Source organism: Malurus melanocephalus, unplaced genomic scaffold (assembly GCF_030028575.1).
Source record: "Malurus melanocephalus ecotype Western Australia unplaced genomic scaffold, MMel_1.1 scaffold_89, whole genome shotgun sequence".
Classification (NCBI taxonomy): domain Eukaryota; kingdom Metazoa; phylum Chordata; class Aves; order Passeriformes; family Maluridae; genus Malurus; species Malurus melanocephalus.
In genome coordinates this window covers 1,964,279-1,984,920 of record NW_026623321.1, presented here as the reverse complement: position 1 = coordinate 1,984,920, position 20,642 = coordinate 1,964,279, and the positions used below count along the sequence as shown (strand labels likewise).

The following is a 20,642-nucleotide window of genomic DNA, read 5'->3' as shown; positions in this document are numbered from 1 at the left end:
AACTGGATGACATCATGAGGTCATACCTGCCAGTTTTGTTACTCACTCCCTGCTTTCTTTCCTTCTTTCTTCTGTTTGTCTGTCTCTCTTTGTCTCTTTCACCAGTAGCAGCCCTATTATTACACGGATGTCCTGACTGTGGGGTGCGCTGTGGGTGTTGGCTGCTGCTTTGGGACACCACTTGGAGGCAAGTGGCTGTTCTGTTTCCTTTTCCTCAGGTACCTAAATCCTGTCCTGCCTAGSCCTCTTCTCCTCTCCCCCTCTCCTGCACCACATTTTCGATGTGACATTTACTTTGGACAGAAGCTCTTAGCGTTCTCAACCTCCCCAACATCTCTGCCAGCCTTTTTTCCACATGTTGCCCACCTTCTGGAGGAAAGAGGAGAAAGCTCTCTAGAACAGTGGTCTCCAAACTGGGGTGTGCATACCCCAGGGGGTGCACAAGGCAATCTGTTGGGTGTGGGAAGGAAATACCGGAATTTCTGGTTTTTTAATATAAAAAAGTAAGTAAATTAGAAGTTACTAATATTAAGTATATGTATTTGTAGTAATGCCCTAATATATCACATGGCCACTAGTCACACRTAGTGAATGAGGTGTAAAGTTGCTCCAAATGCAGAGGGTTGGCCATGGTGCCCTCAATCGTTCCTCTCTTTCAACATATTGTGATATTTCGTAATCAATGTGTGCCCACACTGGATTAAGTGGATTTATGGATTATATTATCTAGTGTTAACTAAACTAATCCTCACAAATTGGAAAACTGGCTATAAAAGGTTCCTGCAAAGAGGCTGTGGACTGAAGATAATACTAATTATGTGAGCACAGAGAAATGACAAGAAAGTGGCAGAGCTGACACTTCCCCTACTCCTAGTACAGGCCCTGTATCAGTCCCATTACAAGGAACAAACAATGGTCAGCTAATCAGATATGAGAGTAAGTTGGAAAAAAAAAAAAAACCCTTTCATTATCTAAGGCTGTTTTAATTATGGATTTACATCTGCTATCATTAAMGATGAACCTCCCCCATGTGAGAATTGTGCTTTGAAAAATTAACTAATGATKGTATGAAGCCATCAGAATTAGCAAGGCATTTAAAATCTAAGCATCCAGAACATGAAGATAAACCTCCACAATTTTTTCGGCAATGTTTCAAGCCATGTGACATTCCATCCAGTACATTACAAAATTTCACTGAATCTAATGACAAATGTATGGAAGCCTCCTTTGAAGTTTCTTGCTTCACAGCAAAGGAGAAAATGCCACATACCACAGGGGAAACACTTGTTCTTCCTGCCATAAAATGTAAAAAGGCTGTGACAATATACAGAAATAGAGCAGCAAACTRAAATATGTTCCTTCATCAGTAAACACTGCTGGAAGATGCATAGGGGACGCTGCCTAAGGTTTGAAGAAACAAGCATCTATACAAATTATGCAGTGGGAGAGGCTTCCTGTGCAGCTGGATTAAAGTACAGATGTTTCTAAAATGCCATAGATGATGGCATTTTCCAGACTGTTTTGAYAGTAAAATGCAAAGCTTCTTTCAGTGAGCCACAGAAATGAACATMTACCACAGAAGCTGTATTCTGAACAGTAAATTACTTATTAATAAAAAAATGTTTTATGAAGAGCTGTGCAAGTGTAACAAGTGGTGGGGCAGAATAAGAGAAGAATTGGGTGGTAAGGTTACACAGACACCACTACACCTGGAATTCATGTGCTGTAGTGTTCACAGACAAGCTGTTCCAGAAAAGAAATGGGAGCCAGATACCCACAAAGTGYTGCTGGATGTCACTAATGTGGTTCATTTCATAAAAAGAAAACCCTGAAACAGAAGAACCTTTACAATACTTTGTACTGAGATGGGGATTGACCACGAAAATCCTACAGGCATTTGCTGGTTATCTCATAGCAACTGAATTTAAAGTCCAGTTGYATGTTTTTCTTTTACAAAAATACAAGTGTTCTGAATTTGCTGATCTTTTCTGTGATGACAAGTGCCTGTCAGTAGATTGCTACCTAGCAGTTATTTTTGAAAAAGTAAACATACTTGATGTACTTCAAGGTGAAAGTGATGTTCYAACAGTGGGTGAGAAACTGCTTTTCAAAAGAAACTTGTGGAGGTTTTGTGAMTCTGTTGCCAAATACAATGTGTCTCAGCTACAAAAACTCATAATATGCAGACTCAAAAAATTTGGAAACAGGAATTGCTACCTGTTTAAAAAACTTCAAGATTATGATTTTCGGTGGGTTTTGAACACACTTGTTAAAAATATAAAAATTCAGCATTTTCTGATTATTTTCCCTGATTGACATCAGGGAGGATGGAAATTTACTATCCAAATTTTAACAAAAATCTTTGCATAGGTGGTGTGTGGGATTGAAAAAATAGTATCATTATTTAGCCAGCACAGGCAATGTTACATTCCTTGCATTTGGAGCTATGWGTCTTTGTGAGATATTCTTTTTAGATATGACAGCCATTAAGACTAAGTATCAAAATTAATTGAACGTAGAACCAGACCTTTGAATCACTATGCAACAAAGCATTAAACCCAGATTTTAAAAAATAAACAATATTAGTATTTTAGTGAGAACAAGTTCCTTTTTGTTCCATTGATAAATAAAACAAATTAGTTTTTAAATTGTTTATTTCATCTTTAKCTCATCCTTGTTTATTTTCTATTTTTGTGCATGTTTTATATTGTACATAGTATTTTAGTACACCAGTACATGCATATTATTTTTAAATAAATAACATATATAGAGGGGRGAGTACATGCTCAAAAATCTTTTATTGGTAGGGGTGAGTGAACAAAGAAATGTGGAGACCACTGCTCTAGAAGTCTATTTAGAAAACTCTCTCATGCTTCTAATATTACACTTCTGATTTTAACATTTCTCYCTTTCCAACTCTTCCTAGGGGTTCTTTTCAGCATCGAGGTCACCTCCACTTACTTTGCTGTGCGCAATTATTGGAGAGGCTTCTTTGCAGCTACATTTAGTGCCTTCGTGTTCCGAGTCCTTGCAGTTTGGAACAAGGATGCGGGTAAGCTAAGAGCCATTCCTACTCTCTTTGTACAAAAGTCACTCCTTTAATGCATTATTTTCCATCTTCCTCAAAACCCGCAGTGTTTTATGATGTCTGAAACTTCTGCCACAACATGTGACTTCCAGCAGCACAGATGGAAGAGAAAGTGCCTTGTCATCGGTTGTCTAGCCCAACCTATTCCTAGGAGTGCTGAGATGTATCTAACTGATAAATGACAGAATATGAGTCCTCAGCAAGCAAAAAGGCCTCTGAAGTGGGATTTTTGCCTCTACACTTAGAATAGGGTCCAGGCTGGAAACACAGAGATACCCCATCACAGAGGATTTAATGCCTCATGGCTGAAAAGGCCATGGTCTGCTTTGGTCATCTCTTGACTGAAAACATTAAAGCAAATAGTTGAGAAAATAGAGATAATTAAATGATTAGGAGGCTTCAGGATTGGTAGGGTCTGGCAGAAGGCCCTGAAAAAAATAAGTGTTTCAAATAACTGAAAAACATGAGTGTGACATTTGTGCAGACAGAAATAGCACAAGTAAGGCTTGTTCAGGAGAGCATCCCAGACACTGCGGGAATAGAGTTTTGGTGCAGAAGGCTGCCATTTCTATGTGAACTTCTTCCTTATAATGCCTTTATCTTTTATTCTTACAGTTATACCTATTTTACTGATCTCAGCTCCATGTGGGCAGTTTACTTACTTAAAACTGCTGTAAGATGTCTCTCTTGACTTCAGTGGGCTGGATGTTTGGGGGATTTGAATATTCTCAGGAATACAGAAAATGACAACACATTCYACTTGAATGTAGAAACTGACTACATCCTTCTTTGTGAAACACTGCCTAAAATTGAGGGGGTTTCAACTATTAGATCTGTCACMAAAAACCCAAACCCCATATCTTTCTGTTCTTTCCAGTGAAAAATACAAGAATCTCAAAGAGAGATAACAAGAAACAATCTTCTGTCCTTTACTTTATCTACTCTGGCTCCTTTGTTGATCTCTCAAATCACTAGAAATCACTAGAAATCACTAGAATTTTGCTTAATCCTGAAACATATTGATTCCTATCCCTTCTTCAAAATCATCCAGACAGCTTTAATACATTAGTAGCGCCTTAAGTTCTTCTTCATTGACTGTCTAGGATAAAAAGTTCTGTGATTCAATTGTCTATGAAAAATGGTTCCTTGTCACGGTTCTGTATTTTCTTTGTCTGTGCTGTCAGACTCCTTGTCCTTCTATCAAGGAACTAGAAACTTTTGTCTAGCTCAGTCATTCATTATTTTATGATCTTTTATTATGCCTGCTCTAACTTGTCTTTCATGTCTTTCCTTGCTCATTTATTTCCCTTGGGAAGTTTCATGCCTGGTCTTTTCAATCTTTGTTCAAGCAAGGTTTTTCTATCATTCCTGCTACCAGGGAGAAGCAGGTAGGGAAATGATCACATCAGAGTGACAGATGCAAATAAGTTGTGAAGCATATCAAGCAAAATTCTTTTATTTCTTAGACCCACAGAATCTTTGCCGGCTTCTTGATACTCATGGCTTTGTTGGCTGGCTTTACACTATTATCTGCACTTTCCAAATAACACCTGGTTATTTGCCAGCCACTCAGACTGGCTGCTGCAGCTCAAGTGCCTCTTTGCCAGGCATGGAAGGTTGCAGTTCTGCAATTTGCAGGATTTCTGTTTTACCATGTCCTGGACTTTCATTTTATTTGCCATAGGGTTTCATGCCTTGCTTTCCTCCTGCTCCTTCTGATCTTTCCTACAAATGGCTCAGTATTATTTTAAAGTTCAGATCTATTTTTAAGCAGATTTTCAAATTAATGAGACTTTCCCATTCTTTTTACCTCTAACCTTGTAAGAACAGAACTGATGCTCTAAACTAGCAGATTGTCACCAATGGAGAGAAAAGGGCTTAGACATTCAGTTTCAGGATGGCTTAGTCACTGAGGAGAGATGATGAAGATAGGGGGGATGAACCTTTCTGTGGAAATCTCTTTCTATCCTGTGAGAGTAGAGACAGAACCAAGAAAGTCCCAGACTAAGTACTGAGACTGTTTCCCTTTGGTCTGGTTGTATTTGCCACCCTGTAGCAAAACTCTTTGAAAACGAGCTCTACAGTACTTTATAATGCTCTGCCATTTAGTGGCTTGGACATTCTGTTTCCTAAAACTGAACTGAGATGATCCCTTTCTTGGGCTGATCTGACAAAAAAGAGGACATCCTGCTTTTCACTATCTTCCATCCCTGACTGTTCTAATGCTCCCTTGAGCCATCTCTGTGTTTGCTGTTCCCCTCCATTCAACTCACTGCCCTGGCAGAGCAGTAATCCAAGAAAAGAGCAGATAGGTTTTCTGGCAGGTTTTAATGAGGCAAAGCAACTCAGAGAAGGCTGTGATGTGTCAGAGCGGGCCCGATGGGAGAGGAGAACAATAGTACAGCCAGGAGGGAAGGAACAGGGTGAAGACACGGGAAGCAAGATCTTCCCAATTTGGATAGTGGAATGCAGTTTTAGGCTTAGCTGTCTTAGGTAATGTAACCCACTGAGACCTCATTAAATCATTACTCTAAAGCTAATTCTGTCTGACCAAATAACAAGTAGTAAATGCCTCCATTAATATCATATAATGCTAGGTTTTCACTGCGTTTATTTCCTCATTGAACAAATAATTTCTTCATCTAGGGTAAGTTGGGATTTATATCYGTCCTCATCCTGCTGCACTTCCACTCTGTATTAAACTGCTAATTCATCCTTTACCTGTTGGCATACAGATGTTCACTGTTTCCCCACAATAATGCACCTCCAGGCAAAAGCAGGACGGGCTTCAAAATTTCACTGTAGCAGGGCAGCACTACCAGGAGGGGTGAGCTAAAGAACATGAGGCTTAGCTGATCTTTTCATCTCTGTTTCTAAGTCTTTCATTGTTGGTAGAAGACAAGGAAAAAAAGAAAACACTTAAAAAAACCAGGGACTGTAACTAAAAAAAAATGCAGACATTCCCTGAAAACAAACCCAGCCCATCTCCAGTGCTATGGTTGCAAATGCTCAAAAATAGGACCTACTAAATCAGAGCAGACTGTCAATCTGTAATAATGAATATAATGTCAGGAAACCACACAGGAGCATGCATAAGCTCATTTCCTTGTCCTTACCCTTAGCTTTTATTGCATTTAACTTCTCACCTTGTTATTTTCTTTCCTCCTCTACCTTTCTTCTCTCACAGTTACCATCACAGCCCTGTTCAGAACMAACTTCCGTATGGACTTCCCTTTTGATCTGCAAGAGCTGCCCGCATTTGCTATAATAGGGTAAGTTCCCAGGAAACTGACTCCTTGCCCTACAAAAGTTATAATGTGATCTCTGTTAGGAATTCTTCTGCCAAAAAGTTACATATATCACTTTTAAATACTTTGGTGGTCACAAATAAGGCATCTACCTGTTTGAATTCCTCCTTCAGAAATGGTGCCCATGTAGCACAATGGGTAAGRAAGGAAATATGGGTATTATCAAGCTGTTTGTTATTTCCTTTCCGTATATCTTTTTCAGAAATTAAGCTCTGAGGTAAAGAAAAAGAGKAAGTCTAACTTGGTCAAAGTTCTGGAAATAGATTTACTGAATGGCCCTTTAACTTTTCTGACAGTATCCCCAAATGAACTGTTCCAACAAATATGGCCTTTTCACGTGACAAAAGATTTAACCAGAAGTTTCCTTTTCACAAGATCAGAATGATTATCCTTTTCCAGAGAGATGGGCACACCCAAGATGATGACAAGGGCTACCAACCATAACTGGATTCAGTGAGAACAATGGTTAATTTGGAGGAAATGAAAGAATGACCTGAAGAAAAATGAAAATTGGGAAATACYAGAGAAAAGATGAGTTTGGAATTACTGTGAGGAAACATTTTAGGTTAGAGCCTGAGAGAGGCTCCAGGAAATCAGTGCAGAGCAGTAATGAAGGGAATACACTGTAGRAACAAATGCCTGTACTGGTGTTGTGAACATACTCTGTTGCAAGACCTGAGTTCAAGATCAGAAATATATTTGAGGTTTCCCAGCTTCTTTTAGTAGGCTGCCCTCCTATTGAGTTAYTTGATCATGAACTCAAGTGGGATTTTTTAAAGACATCACATATATTGAGAAATCTATGAATACACAGGAGMTTTTGCTAATAACATGTATTCACTTTGTTTTTCCCCTTAAACAGACTTGCATAATGAACTTGGAGGAATCTATTGATTTAGATTGGCAAGGGAAAACATAATCCTTGTGATTTACAGCTGATAGTTAGGATGCAAAACTTCTTGTCACCATGTTTTGAACAGAGTTGACAAAGCTGGCTTTTTTCAGCACTGCACGCAGGCTAGGAAAGGAATAACTGCAAAATGCTTTCAAATGCCTGGGAGTCCAACATGGCATTTAAAACAAAAAAACAACCCTAATGATTTGGACAGTCTGGGATAAAGACCTAATGCCAACTTGGAATGCTCCTAAAGATTAAGTCCCAGAATCACTCTCTTTCTACCCAACATATTTCTTCACTTTCAGGTAGGACAAGCACTATCAATGGGGAGATCTTGTTTTTCTGTGTCAGTAAATGTTAATTTGCATAATATATACAGGAGGAGMAATTCCAGTTTATTGATAAATTGATCCAATGAATGGAGCGATCTATAATTTAATACAAAGTATTATAGAGCAATTCAGTTCACTGTGCAGTCCTTAGGCTTATATTGCCTCAGGTATTGGTCTATTTTAAATGTTGTTCTTATCAGTGGTGGCTTAAAATATTTAAGAGTAGTTCTTTGGACGTGTTTATCTGTGAAAAGCTATATATTTAGTTTAAACATGTTTCTGTGCAATTTTTAAATGGTAAGCAGGATTATCTTTAATATAAAATGTTTTAAGTATACTAAATTGGTCARTGAATGAGATTTGGCAAAGTCATGCCTAACATGTAACAAAAGAAAAATCCCTTAATTTTAGGAATTAATAAAATGAAAATATTAACTGTTTATCCTCTGTATTATGTGGGTTAATTACTTGCCACGAAAAAATAAGGCTTCCCCTTACCAATTCCAAAGGCAGTCTTTTTTCACTCTTCTTTTTTTTTATAATTCACCTTTGAGTAGTAAGYCCTATTTATCTAAGTCTCATTAAGCTACAGAGCCTAAGGATCAGGCCAAATCTTAGAGAACTACTCTTTTTCTTAATTGATTAAGACCAGAAACATAAGACTAAGTGATTWGGATCATAAGATTATATACTTTGCTTTAGGCACAAGAGTTCCTATTACTTTTAGTATTTGTTGTAGGCATGTAATTTTACTGAATCAGACTTGAAACTCCCTTCCTTTTTACTATTTTCTGTTCCAACCTKATGTTTAAGCTTGGACAATACTGGTCTTTGCCCAGTTACCCTTCATGAACCCCCACTGAGGACTGYCACTCTCTTTTTATAGATTATTTTAGAGATTTTTAAGATGAGATTTCCCCCTCTCAGCACAAGAAAATTAGTAAAATGGTAGTGTATATGACAAAGAGGCCCAAAATAATCTCTCCCCTTTCATCAGGGAGTCAGTATCTTCAAATGAGCTGCTGTAGGAGTAACTCTCTAGGTGACATTTAAAAGACTACACAAACAGCTGGAGATTAAACTACTTAAACTCATTTTCTTGGTTGATGCTTCTTGTATTATCTATWATTTGGCATGATTTTATTTCTTTTTCTCCATTTTAGAATAGGTTCTGGATTCCTTGGAGCCTTTTTTGTTTATCTCAATCGCCAAGTGGTTCTGGGCGTCCGGCGTCATAAAGCTCTGAGCCAGTTTCTCACCAAATAGTGAGTGCTTTGTGAAAATGCTCTCTTTAGGGACCAGATTCTTATWTCCTAGTGGTACTGGATAGTAGAAAATGCTTTCTGGAAGAAAACAAAACTATTTCAAGTGTGAGATAGTAAAAATACAAGAAACTGCTCCTGTCTGAGATCAAGATAACTGCAACCATCATGAGAATTTTCCCTGTGCTGGATTTTCTTTTTGATCAGCCTCAATAGTTTCAAACAGATTCTTGATTTAGAAGGGACACTCTGCAATACTTACTAAAAGAACAAGGGAAACTACTGATGGGACAGAAAATGTTTTTAATTAGAAAGTCAATGATCATGCTTCATAAAATCATGCTGTTTCTGGTTTGTTTGGGTTTTTTAGGATCTGTGAAAAATTCATCATTTATATTTCAGGAACATTAAATACAGCTGAAATCTAACTATGCCATATATATATATATATATATATATATATATATATATACACATATATATATAAAAATCAAAGGGTTGGCAAAAATGTAAGGAATGTGCTGCAGTATTCCAAACACTGAATACTTATGAACCAAAAGCTGAAACTGATAGTGACCAAATGGTGTGAAATGCAGCATGGAAGAGAAATGCAAAACAAAATAAAAATCTAGACTATAAAGTTTTTACAGGATGTCTGAAGATACTGTTTCCCRCTCTCTAATAAAGTTCTAACCTCCACCTTTTATAACCTGAGGAAGAAATGGCAGCTAACTGTAAATGTCTTCAGTTTCTTTACAGAAAAAAACCAAACCTGATGCTATGAGAGTTTTTGAAGTTGAGGGGTGTAGAGGACCTTATTTCTTATCAAGTTGTAGAYCTGAGCAGGAGAAAACCACCAGATAAATAGAAGTTAAAACTACCTTAGTTTCTGATGTGGAAGAAAAATTATCTTTCTTCATCATGTAGCCTTAGCCACAAGCATCAGCAGAACTATTAAATAGAGAAGTGGAGCAAAGCTTGAAAAGTGGAAATTTACTTTTCACTAATTTCTAAGAATTTTTAAGGTCCTTAGACAGAAACAAATGAAAGGTTATATTTTGTTTTCCTAAATACCACAGCATCTCAATCAACACTTCCTGTAAGGACCACAGGAACTTGCCAGGGGCACATAACAAGATAAGTCCAGCATGTGGAAGCAGYTTAGGGTGAGGTTGTCTTAGTGCTCGTTATGTGTCACAGTTTGCCCAGAATCCCACCCTGGGACTGGACACAGCACTAGGAAAACGTGGATGGCTAGACCCACTGGCTGCCAAGGACACCTTCCCCAAAACTGTGACAGTCATCAATTCAATGGAAAGAGAAGCAGTTTTTCCCATAAGAATTAATGCAACAGGGGGTGCCTGAATAAATACATGACAAAATCCTACATTTAAATCCACTAGAACAGGAGAGAGGGGGTGAAGAAGCAAGATTGTCATAATTGGGACAAATGGAGAAAGTGGTGGCTTTTGCCAATAGGCCAACACATGATTGCAAATACATATTTCCCCCAAATATTCAAGTTTGTGCACGTTGCACATCCCTCCCTTCCTCCATCCCTGCCATTATATTAATTCTGATGGGAAAAGGGGCTTTGCTGACAGGTGAGCTCTGAACTATGATGATCAGTAGAGCAGGGCATTAAAGTGCCAGTGACAGTTCTCCAAAGTGATGGATACACAGAGGCTTCACAGGGATAGCWTTCACAGTCCTGAAGTGATGGTGCCACAAGAACACAATGTGAGGCCCTATTTTAGTAACGTTTTCTTTCTTTACAGCCGACTGGTATACCCTGCAGTCATAACCTTCTGCATAGCATCWGTGACATTTCCTCATGGATTTGGGCAGTTCATGGCAGGAGAGGTGAGAGAGGAAAGTGTATTACCAATCCTGTGCAATTCTGTGGAATTTTATCTCTTTATCCTGTGCCCCAGTAACCTTGTGTCATGGAAAAGGGAAGGAAGATATGGAAGAAGTTTGGACTGAGGAGAAGCTATTTGATCTCTGCTACCTCCTTCATATAAAACTAGAAAAAGGTCCACTCTCCTAAGTAATAATAAGGAAGATGTTACCTCATGTGTAAAAGTACTTTTCACTTGTTTGGGTAAAGTTCTGTCTCTCTTCCTGAAAATTAAAAACGTGAATGAAGTCTTGCAATCATGGATTACCAAAGTAAAAATCTCCTCCACTTCCTTGTAACAGAGATAGAATATTTACTCTGTTTAAAGTATCTCATGACTCACACCCGTTTTTTTCCTGTTTAGCTGATGCCACGAGAAGCCATCAGCACTCTCTTTGATAACTACACCTGGATCAAACATACTGGGGACACCCAGATCCTAGGGAAATCTGCTGCTTGGGTCCATCCTAAAGTCAGTGTCCTCGTAATCATCCTGCTCTTCTTTGTCGTGAAGGTAGGAAGCTCAGCTSCCCATAACCTTTCTCCACTCAGACTGAGTGTTCTTGCCCTTTTGTGAAACACTTTGTAAACAGCCAGTGAGGAGTTCTGGATRTTAAATGAAGCACCACAACTGCAATAGATTCCTACATTTTTAAATGTGAGGTTTTTCCACCTTCAGTGCAACATTACCAAAATTTTTATGGAATAGTTTCCTTAATTTAGTGGCCCCCTTTTCTGCTCCCTAGGTCATCCTCTTCACGCATCCTGCTGAATGACTTCTGGTATCCACCATACAGTAGCTGGCTGGGAGGACTAAATCAGGAAGGATTTCTCAAGTTCCACAAAAATAAATACTTAATAATTTATTTCTGATTTAAATGGAGCCTGATACAGTCTATTTGATATTCCTGACTTCAGACAGGAGACCAATAGGAATATGCAAGCAAAATCTATAGTTGTGTGATGCTCAAGGATTTGTTAGCAGTATCAAAACTTGATGGAGAAATGAAGATGGAAAGAGTTCTGGTCACTTCTCAGAAAGCAACAGCAGACTAAAAGATCTGAGCTGACATGGTCTGTGGGAGTTGTTCAGCCTCTGAAAGGATCAGCTGTGTAACTGACACAGGACAGAGCAAAAAAAAAAAAAAAAAGAAAAAAAAAGCATTTGAAAGAAAACATCATACTCCAAGCAGCAGGAAAGAGGTTTTCTTAAAATGAAAAAAAATATATAAAAGGATAAAAGTATCACAGAATAGGTGCTAATTTTTAAATTATTTATTTGTCGCAAAGGAGCAGAAGAGTTGAGGCCACCTTGCAATGTCAGTTGAACATTTCAGTAGATCAAGAATGGCTATCAGTGACTGATTGACACATCTGTTTCCACCTGAAGTAAAACACCCTATCAAATTTCTGATGGCTGTTAAGTGTTCTTCTGTGATAATTCTTATTACAGTGTATCAAGCAGAAAAGTTGTCCACTTGCAAGAAAGAGGGGTGGACTACATGGTCTGTCCTGAGTCCATGTGTTTGCCTTTGGAAGAGCTGYAACCTCAGACACAACATTCATTGACTTTGACCTAACTAAAGGCCTTCTCTACTCACTAGATAACTGCTCTGAGCAGTTCATTTTCTTCTGCATTCAGTGCTGGGATAGACCCCACAAGCACAAAACTGCTGTTTTGACGGTGGGCAGACCTGGCCTGATTCTCCACTGCAGTATAGCCAGTTCTCAGCTGTGTTTGGCCAGGTTTGGTSCTGCGAAGACAGAGCTTAGTTGGCAGTACTACACCTCTGCAGCTTTCTGGTCTCTGTAGGCAGGCTAGGCACAGGCAGGGAAGCAGGAAATGCTGTTGCTGCTCAGTAACTGCTGTACCCTCTGCCTCTGTTCTAGTTCTGCATGGCTGTCATTGCCACCACGATGCCAATCCCCTGTGGCGGCTTCATGCCTGTTTTTGTATTAGGTGAGTTTCCATTCTGTGTTGCAGCATATTCATCTGACTCGTGGAGGGAACAGGAGACACTGCCTACACACCCAGGAGGGTTCTTCTGGTGTATGAGTGACAACCTGATTAGCAGGCCATAGACCAGCCTCTGGATCTCTGCTTTTGACATTTCCCCAACCCACCAAAACCAAATGCCGAGTAGGAAATTCCTATCCTTTTACACGAGGAAAGCCGCACTGGGAGAGTCATGCCTTGGCCATCTAATCTATTTGCCTCTTCATTTGCAGAGAAACTTTCATCCTACAATTGATAKTTTCTCCTTTCACCCCTGGAGGCCAGCTAGAAGAGATAACCTCAAAACTAGTACCTGCAATGTAATCCACCCCTTATTCCTTTATTCTGACTGAAATGTGATAACATAAAAAAATTCATTGTTTTTAACTGATTTTACTTCCAATAACCAAAAAGAAATTAAAAGAACACGATGCTAATGTTATGAAARAAAGGCTGTGTTAGACTGAACTATACAAGCTCATGAAATTCAGCATTAACAACCCCCAACTCTCGGATAAAACAGTGTGCTCTAAGGATCTATCAGTTCTGGCAGGCAGTAATTGAACATGAGGAAGTACTATAAAGGCTGTATTAGGAAAAGACCTAGCCAGCAATGCAAATAAATTGTTTGTTTCTATGCATTCAGCATTTTGGACACAATTCTGGAATATTGTGCTATGTTGTGTCCACCTATACAAGAGATCCTTGTAGACTTGTAAAACCTGGCTGAACAAGACATGGGTGACTCCACCTCGCYTTGAAATTAGCCCAGAGCAGAACTAATCTGGCCTGAGCAGAAGTCAGAACAAGACCTCCGCAAGTCCCTTCCCACTTAAACTTTTCTGTAAGATGTGATTCTAATGTTTGGACATTCACATAATGAGGGTCTAAAGGTCTCAACTGTGATCTGGACTGATACTGTACAGTCTGAAAATATGTCCTCCAGGCTGGGAATCACAGGTTCTGCTGTGCCTGGTGTGCCCAAGTGAAAGAATGAGGGGTCAGCTGTATTTATCTTAGTACCCTTTTTTCTTCTTGGACTCTAACTTCTGTATTTTGTAACCAAGAACTACTCTTTAACCCCCAGTATCATTTTAATGTAAGTTTTGGCTTTGTTTCTGTTAGAAAATATCCAAGTGCTTGCCCAGCACAGCTGCACAGCACAGACTGGATGTTTCTTAAATGTTAATTCTGTAACTGTCAGTGATATTTTTCAGGCGCTGCATTTGGACGTCTCATTGGGGAAATCATGGCATCGCTTTTTCCCAACGGGATCCTCTTTGATGGTATTCTTTATCAAATCTTACCTGGAGGGTATGCTGTCATTGGTAAGGCTCCATGTCTTCCTTTTCCCTCACCTGGTCCCGCTGCTGTAATTTTCCTGGTTGACATGACATGCTGTTTCTATGTGACAGTCTTCTTCTCTCCCTRTTCCTTCTCCTACCTGGGAAAGGTGCAGCAGCTTTGACAGGAGCGGTGAGCCACACCGTCTCCACTGCTGTGATCTGCTTCGAGCTGACGGGTCAGATCTCTCACATCCTGCCCATGATGGTGGCTGTCATTCTTGCCAACATGGTGGCACAGAGTTTGCAGCCCAGCCTCTATGACAGCATCATCCAGGTGAAGAAGTTGCCCTACCTGCCAGACCTGGAGTGGAATCACATAAGGTATAGTGGGAAAACAGAACTGGAGAAGCGGAGTGGCAATGAAAAAAAGCAGGAGAGGGTTAAGACCACAGGGGAATAAAAGCTTATGAAAAGGAGATGGTACTGCAAACAAATCAAGAAAGCAGAATAGGTCTGCAGTAAGAAAAAACAAGGGTTGCGGTAGAATTAGGTTTCATAAACAAAAATGGAAARAAGTCCTCTTCTTTTTTTCACTGAAAGCACAGGTCTGAATGACCTGCAATGTTACTGAATTTGTATTAATATTGCCAAATTGCTTCAACTTGGAAGTCTAAAAATCAAAAGTCTCATTTATCTAAATTCAGGAGTCTCATTTATCTAAATTCAGTGGGGTTTGGATATTTTTTACCCAGCAAATGTTGGAAAAACTGTATTTGGATATTTTAATATACCTACTGTATTTAGATATTTTAATATACCTACCCTCCCTCTCATTGTCCATAAATTCACAGCAAATACAATATCTTTGTTGAGGATATTATGGTCCAAGATGTGAAATTTGTTTCCTCCAAYTGTAAATACCGAGACCTGCAAGAGGTACTGCAAAGCACCACGGTGAAGTCTTTGCCCTTGGTGGACTCACCAGGTAAGCAATGGGGAGAAACTGCTCATTCCCGAGGACTGTCTCAGTTGAGGAAATTAGCTTTCAAATTACATGGTGTGAAGCAGGCAGTGAGACCTACTACATAAAAAATAAATCCTGGGCACACATCAGGATGATGAGATCCCTTCCCACAGCCTCACAGCCTGGGAGCCACTAGAGGGCYGGTCTATGACTCTTGTACAGCTCTGGATAATACAAGTCCAAGTACTTGGAAGAGGCTGGAGGAAGGAAGGGCAGGGTGTGGAAGGGGACACTCAAATCYTTGAGGTGGCTTAATGGCTTCTCTGCTGTGCGCTGTGCAGAGACCATGATCCTCCTGGGCTCCGTGGAGCGATCGGAACTGCAGGTTCTCCTCCAGACACACATGAGCCCCGAGCGGCGACGGCTGCTCAACAGAGAGATGCAGCAGAAGCTGAATGAGGCACCCTACGATGGACCTTGGGCAAGCCTGCCAAAGCTGAAGCACGAATCTTTTGCTTACGTTGATGAGGATGAGGATACAGAAGAGAAGGGAGAGGTGAGCAGTCAGCCATTTGAGGAGGCTGAGAAATAAATGGCGTAAGGGGGTCTTTATTTTCTCTCCTTTCTCTCCAGCTGCCGCRGCCCCCAAGTCCCACTCCCAGTTACCCAGAGGAGCCGAATGGCCCCACRAGTCCTCTTAAACAAATGCCTGAAACTTTGGAGCCCCAGCAACACTCAGGTATGGTAACTTCTGGCATAGCTCAACCACATCATAGCCAGCTTGGGGCAGCTTTCATTTTAAATGTGTGTACCTGCCTGTGTGGTTTCCCAGAGACTGAGAGAAGGAGCTGTCTCTGCTGTTCCTGCATGAAAGATACTTCATTAGTGCATTTCAACATCAGCGTAATGTACCTGGAAATACCGTCTGTTACRATCCCTCAGAGATCATGGCAAAAGGAGGCCCACTTAGGATGGTCTCTCTGTCTCCTCCCTCGATTATTTGCAATAACAACTCCTCAGGCATTTTCTGTAGAGGCTGCATGGAAGGGGTCCCATCTCTTGACTCCTTTACCATGTGAATGAATTTATCTGGGGAAAGCAGCCTGAGAGCTAAACTAAGTTTTTGAGCAGCTTAGGCTGCTGCTCAGCCAYCTCCAAAACTGAAAGGCTCCTCCCTTGGACACGTATCTCTCTGATTCAGCTGCATTAATGTGATGGACAAACACTGATGTATTGTGCTCTTTTGTGTCACACCACGGCCTATATTAGCTTTGCTTTCAAGCCTGTACTCATAGCTCATTTCTGATTCATATATCATGCATATTTGATACAGGATGGTGGGTTGTTTTTATCCTTTATGARTCCTGAAATATACAGAGTGAGTAAGCAGAGGTGTAGCCCCATATTGAGAATGAGTAAAGAGGCTCTACCTTGTGCTTTTAGCCACCCAAAGGTTACATGTAATAGTGCATATAGCACATTCTGGTTCATTACACCCCTCGTGTATGACTAAACCTCTAAGGCACAGAAAAATCCACTTTATGCTTCCAGAGCAGTGGAGTGGTGGGACAGCCATCACCTATCTTACCAAGGCAGAAAAGGAACCACATATGAAAACAAGGACAGTGTGTGAGACATGTTATGTGAAGCTAAAACTGAGTGACCCAGGAATGACAAGAGGAAGTGGAACAGGAGTGAAGTCATGCAGCCTTCCATATTATCAGTTTGGCTCACAGCTATCACTGTTTCTGATCAAAATTCCTCCACAGCCTTGTTCACAACAGCACCAAGCTCTGTCTCTTCCTCTTTGCTAATTCCCTGCCTGGGAGTATAATTCTGGTCTTTTCTATCCCCATCACTCCTCTGCTGGCAGAACCCATGGACTCCTCACCCCTTGGCACCTGTCACATCCAGTTTGTTGATATGTTTTGTTGACATGTTTTGTTGCATGGGAGTACTCACTCTGGAATGTCCCAGACACCATTTTACAAACTGAGTGCCAGATTGCGACCGTCTCTGCTCTATTGTGTCCCTCAGATTATTTCCCAGCCTGCCTTGGGTAAGAGGATGGGATGGGTGCAGGGCTTTGTCTTTTTGTCTCTCACTTGTTCTTCTCTCTTATCCACGTTTGTTCTCATCCTTCAGGCAGTTTCAGGAGTTTGAGGAAACTGATCCAGCAGCTCTTGTGCCATTGCAGCCATCCACATGAAACAGAGAGCACCATCCAGGTTAGGGCTACAGAGAGCCTGGTAGTAYCCTGAAGAAGGAGGGGAATGCAATGGAAATAAAAACTACTACGTGAGACATTCAGCATTTGGCTAAATCATAGACACAATTATGGTCCTGAACTCTGACAGCRTCAATAGCAAACTCTCTCGAAGGAGAAAGAGTGTGATTACTGTGAAGGAGTATGGATCTTCCCAAAGAGTCACCCATGCTCAGGTGTCAGGCTACCATTACGATTGAGTGTGGGCATCTTTCCTTAGTGRAAAAAAATAATGATGTTTTGGCTAACCTGCAGTAAAGTGCAGCTCTATTCCATTTGGCAAATAGTTTTGGACAGATGGAGAAAAACGAAAAAATGTTTTTTGGCTCTTGCCATGTTAAATGCCCTTGGTTATCTGACACATCTGCACTGGGTTTGGGGGTAACAGACAGAGCTTATGGGAGACCCATCCACTGCAGGGCAGTGGTTGGACCCCATCTGGGATATCTTGAGAGCATCTAAATCAGTACTAGATGACCACATTCAGGCACCTGAATTGCTCCACCAGAACTCGATGGTGAATTGTCATTGGCAAGGAAAGCAAAGCAAGGACAGAGCACACCGTATAATGGATGACTAGAAAGAAAATCTAAGCACTTGGTAATATCCTTTTTGGAACAAAAAAGGGACCACATGGGGTGAAGAGGCTGTGCAGATTTTCCCTTTCTCTACTCTGTGAAACTGTGGGTTCTTTTGGCTGTCCTGAACAGTGTTTTCTCCTACAGGAGCCAGTGGAAGTCATTGAGACAATGACACCAGAAGAGGTAAGACCAGGTGCAAAAAGGGAGTGAAGTCAAGTGAGTACTTCTCTTACACATTTCCTATCACTTGCAATACTCCAGGAACCTCAGTGATTGCCACATAAAGCCATACCTAAAGCCATTTTCCTCATGAAGTGGCACAGTGGACAAGTCCCACCCATAAGAGAAGATATTATTTGGCTAGATGTGCTGATAAAACCATGACTGATCCGATCAGGCCTTCAAGTCAGGGTTTTGGAATGATGCCCCCTCATCTAAATCTTTCTGTGGGCCTATGTTGTTCCTCCATTCCTTAAACAAAGGATCAATTATCTTGCAAGGACAAAGGGGACATGCACTCAGAAAGGAAAGCTAAAGATGTCCATTCCYTTTCTTAGACGGAAGCAGCAAAACCCCATCTTCTCAGAAAATCTCTGAATTATCTTGTTTCCACAGTGACTTGACATCTGGCAAGAAAGGGATGGGAAACCTGAGGGGTGAGATATAAAGGGCAAGATGAATGATCCACACAGGATCATTACCAGGAGGAAGGACTCATTTGGGTACACAAGACAGCAACCCTGCAGGTACCAATAAGAGTGATTCCTCTTTTTTCCTGTGTCAGATAGATGCTTGGGAACAGGAGGAGCTGAACAAGAGCGTGTGCTTTGACAGCTGCCGCRTGGATCCCTCCCCTTTCCAACTGGTGGAGGGAACTTCCCTGCACAAGGTGGGTGCAGATGTCTCCCTGAGGCATACCTCATTTTTCTCCACTCTATCATTCCAAGTTCAATCTATGACTTATTTCTTCTCCTTGTCTTCACTGCAAGTACTATCACCAGCCACTTTCACATCCAGCTACAGAAGTGAGCTTGTTCCTGTAATCTTCTGTGTGCCCCTCCAACCTCCTGCAAAATGAAAGGCTATGTGATAAGAAATCCAAGTGCTTTTATTAAAAAAGCTTTTTGTAGGGAAAGAGTGTAAATCTCGGTAAAAAAAAAAAAAAAAAAAAAAAAAAAAAAAAGCTGCTACATTAACAGCAGTATTGTGTGCCTGACTGCTGGGGCATTACACTGAGATTTACACTCTGCCCTGTCACTGTGCAGCACTGGAATGAGTATTCATGGATTTCTCAGAGTTTTTCTGTCAGGGTGTAGAGTCTGGTGATATCACAGGTTCTTCATTGAACTGAAGCACAAGGAAAGAGGAAGCTGGATCATACCACATCTCGAGTCAGCATAGGATGACCAGGGATTAAAGTGGTCATTGTATGTGAGGAGGAAGACAGGACTAGGCCTTCACTCAATGGGAAGGGAAAGCAGTGTATTGGAGGAAAAGTGCAGAGTGCATGCCTTTATCAATATTTATTTAGTGTGAATGGTCAGCATAGGCCTGTTATCAGAGGGGTAAGATCTCAGCTTTGAGCATAACTAGAAAATATACTTCAGATGGGGCTTCTAAAGGGGTGTCTGAARTCACCTGAAACCACTAGCATTTATGTTTGTGAATACAGGCTTACAAGAAATTACACCTGAAGGTTACTCATGGTGAACATTTTGTACCTGTCATACAAAAGAGCAAGTGAGATAACAGATAAATAACAGACAAATCAACTTAACTTAGAGGCACAACAAAAAAAAAAAAAAAACAAAAAAAAAAAAAAAACAAACCACCAAACAGGAATAAATAATCAAACTATCTGAGATATGCACAGTTAGAGCTAAATGTGAGACTACTGAAAATGGAAAGGATATCCCAGTTTATTGTGAGCAAACTATATTTAACCAGTCTGGGTTTCTTTTACCTTAGAGTAAAATGTCCTGTTCTTGAGAAATCAGAGCTTTCCTAATTTACACTTGAACACAACATTCAGTATCTCATAGGATGTTAAAAAGGTCAAACAATAGCTGTGACAGAATGATTTCATGTGAGGCCACAGGTAAAGTCCAGCTAGAGCTCAGCTTCAAGAACTTGGAGGCTGGAAAGACACCAGAGATGAGCACTGAGAATATGGAAAGTTTTAGAAAGCCAGATCTGTGAATATAGTAAAATAATGGGGTATATTTAGGCTGAAGAAAATAAGACTGATAGAGTGATATCTGCCCTTTCAAGGAGACTTTGTAAGAGAAAGGGAATAACTCGTTCTCAGTGTTCTCATTGTACTGGATAAGCAGCAACAAGCTTAAGTTGTCACAGAAAATATTCTGGGATACAAAAAAATAAATCTTCTATTGTTAAGGAAAGCACTAGAATAAAAAAACCTAACCTGGTTTTGACTTCACRTGTTACTATATGGTAGTTCAGTTTCCAGCACCAAAATGAAAAAGGATCTGACTATATCWCCAAATACACAACACAAGGTGTTGTATGTGAATCTCCACCAGATGCAGGAGAATGACATTGAGAATGTGCTCTCCATCACCAACACACTCCCAGCTATGGCTGCAGAAGGAGCAGAGGGTAGTGTGTGGCAGACACTACAGCAGAAGAAGGGAAGACAGTTTCTCGCTGGGATAACTGCACATTTGTACACCTATTCTATTCTATTCTATTCTATTCTATTCTATTCTATTCTATTCTATTCTATTCTATTCTATTCTAT

At 40.4% G+C, this 20,642-nt stretch overlaps 1 protein-coding gene across 1 annotated transcript in view; it reads left to right on the top strand.

Annotated features, from left to right (window-relative positions):
- CLCN1 (chloride voltage-gated channel 1) overlaps window positions 1-20,642 on the top strand; it is a 55,682-nt gene that overhangs the window by 32,502 nt on the left and 2,538 nt on the right. Inside the window, exons 8-22 of the mRNA XM_057368304.1 lie at window positions 109-187; window positions 2,927-3,052; window positions 6,276-6,360; window positions 8,790-8,891; window positions 10,667-10,751; window positions 11,153-11,302; window positions 12,679-12,748; window positions 14,002-14,112; window positions 14,238-14,451; window positions 14,922-15,055; window positions 15,376-15,590; window positions 15,668-15,773; window positions 17,180-17,262; window positions 18,026-18,064; window positions 18,666-18,770. Coding sequence (XP_057224287.1) covers window positions 109-187; window positions 2,927-3,052; window positions 6,276-6,360; window positions 8,790-8,891; window positions 10,667-10,751; window positions 11,153-11,302; window positions 12,679-12,748; window positions 14,002-14,112; window positions 14,238-14,451; window positions 14,922-15,055; window positions 15,376-15,590; window positions 15,668-15,773; window positions 17,180-17,262; window positions 18,026-18,064; window positions 18,666-18,770 — 1,704 coding nt within the window. The remainder of the gene's footprint in view (window positions 1-108; window positions 188-2,926; window positions 3,053-6,275; window positions 6,361-8,789; window positions 8,892-10,666; window positions 10,752-11,152; window positions 11,303-12,678; window positions 12,749-14,001; window positions 14,113-14,237; window positions 14,452-14,921; window positions 15,056-15,375; window positions 15,591-15,667; window positions 15,774-17,179; window positions 17,263-18,025; window positions 18,065-18,665; window positions 18,771-20,642) is intronic.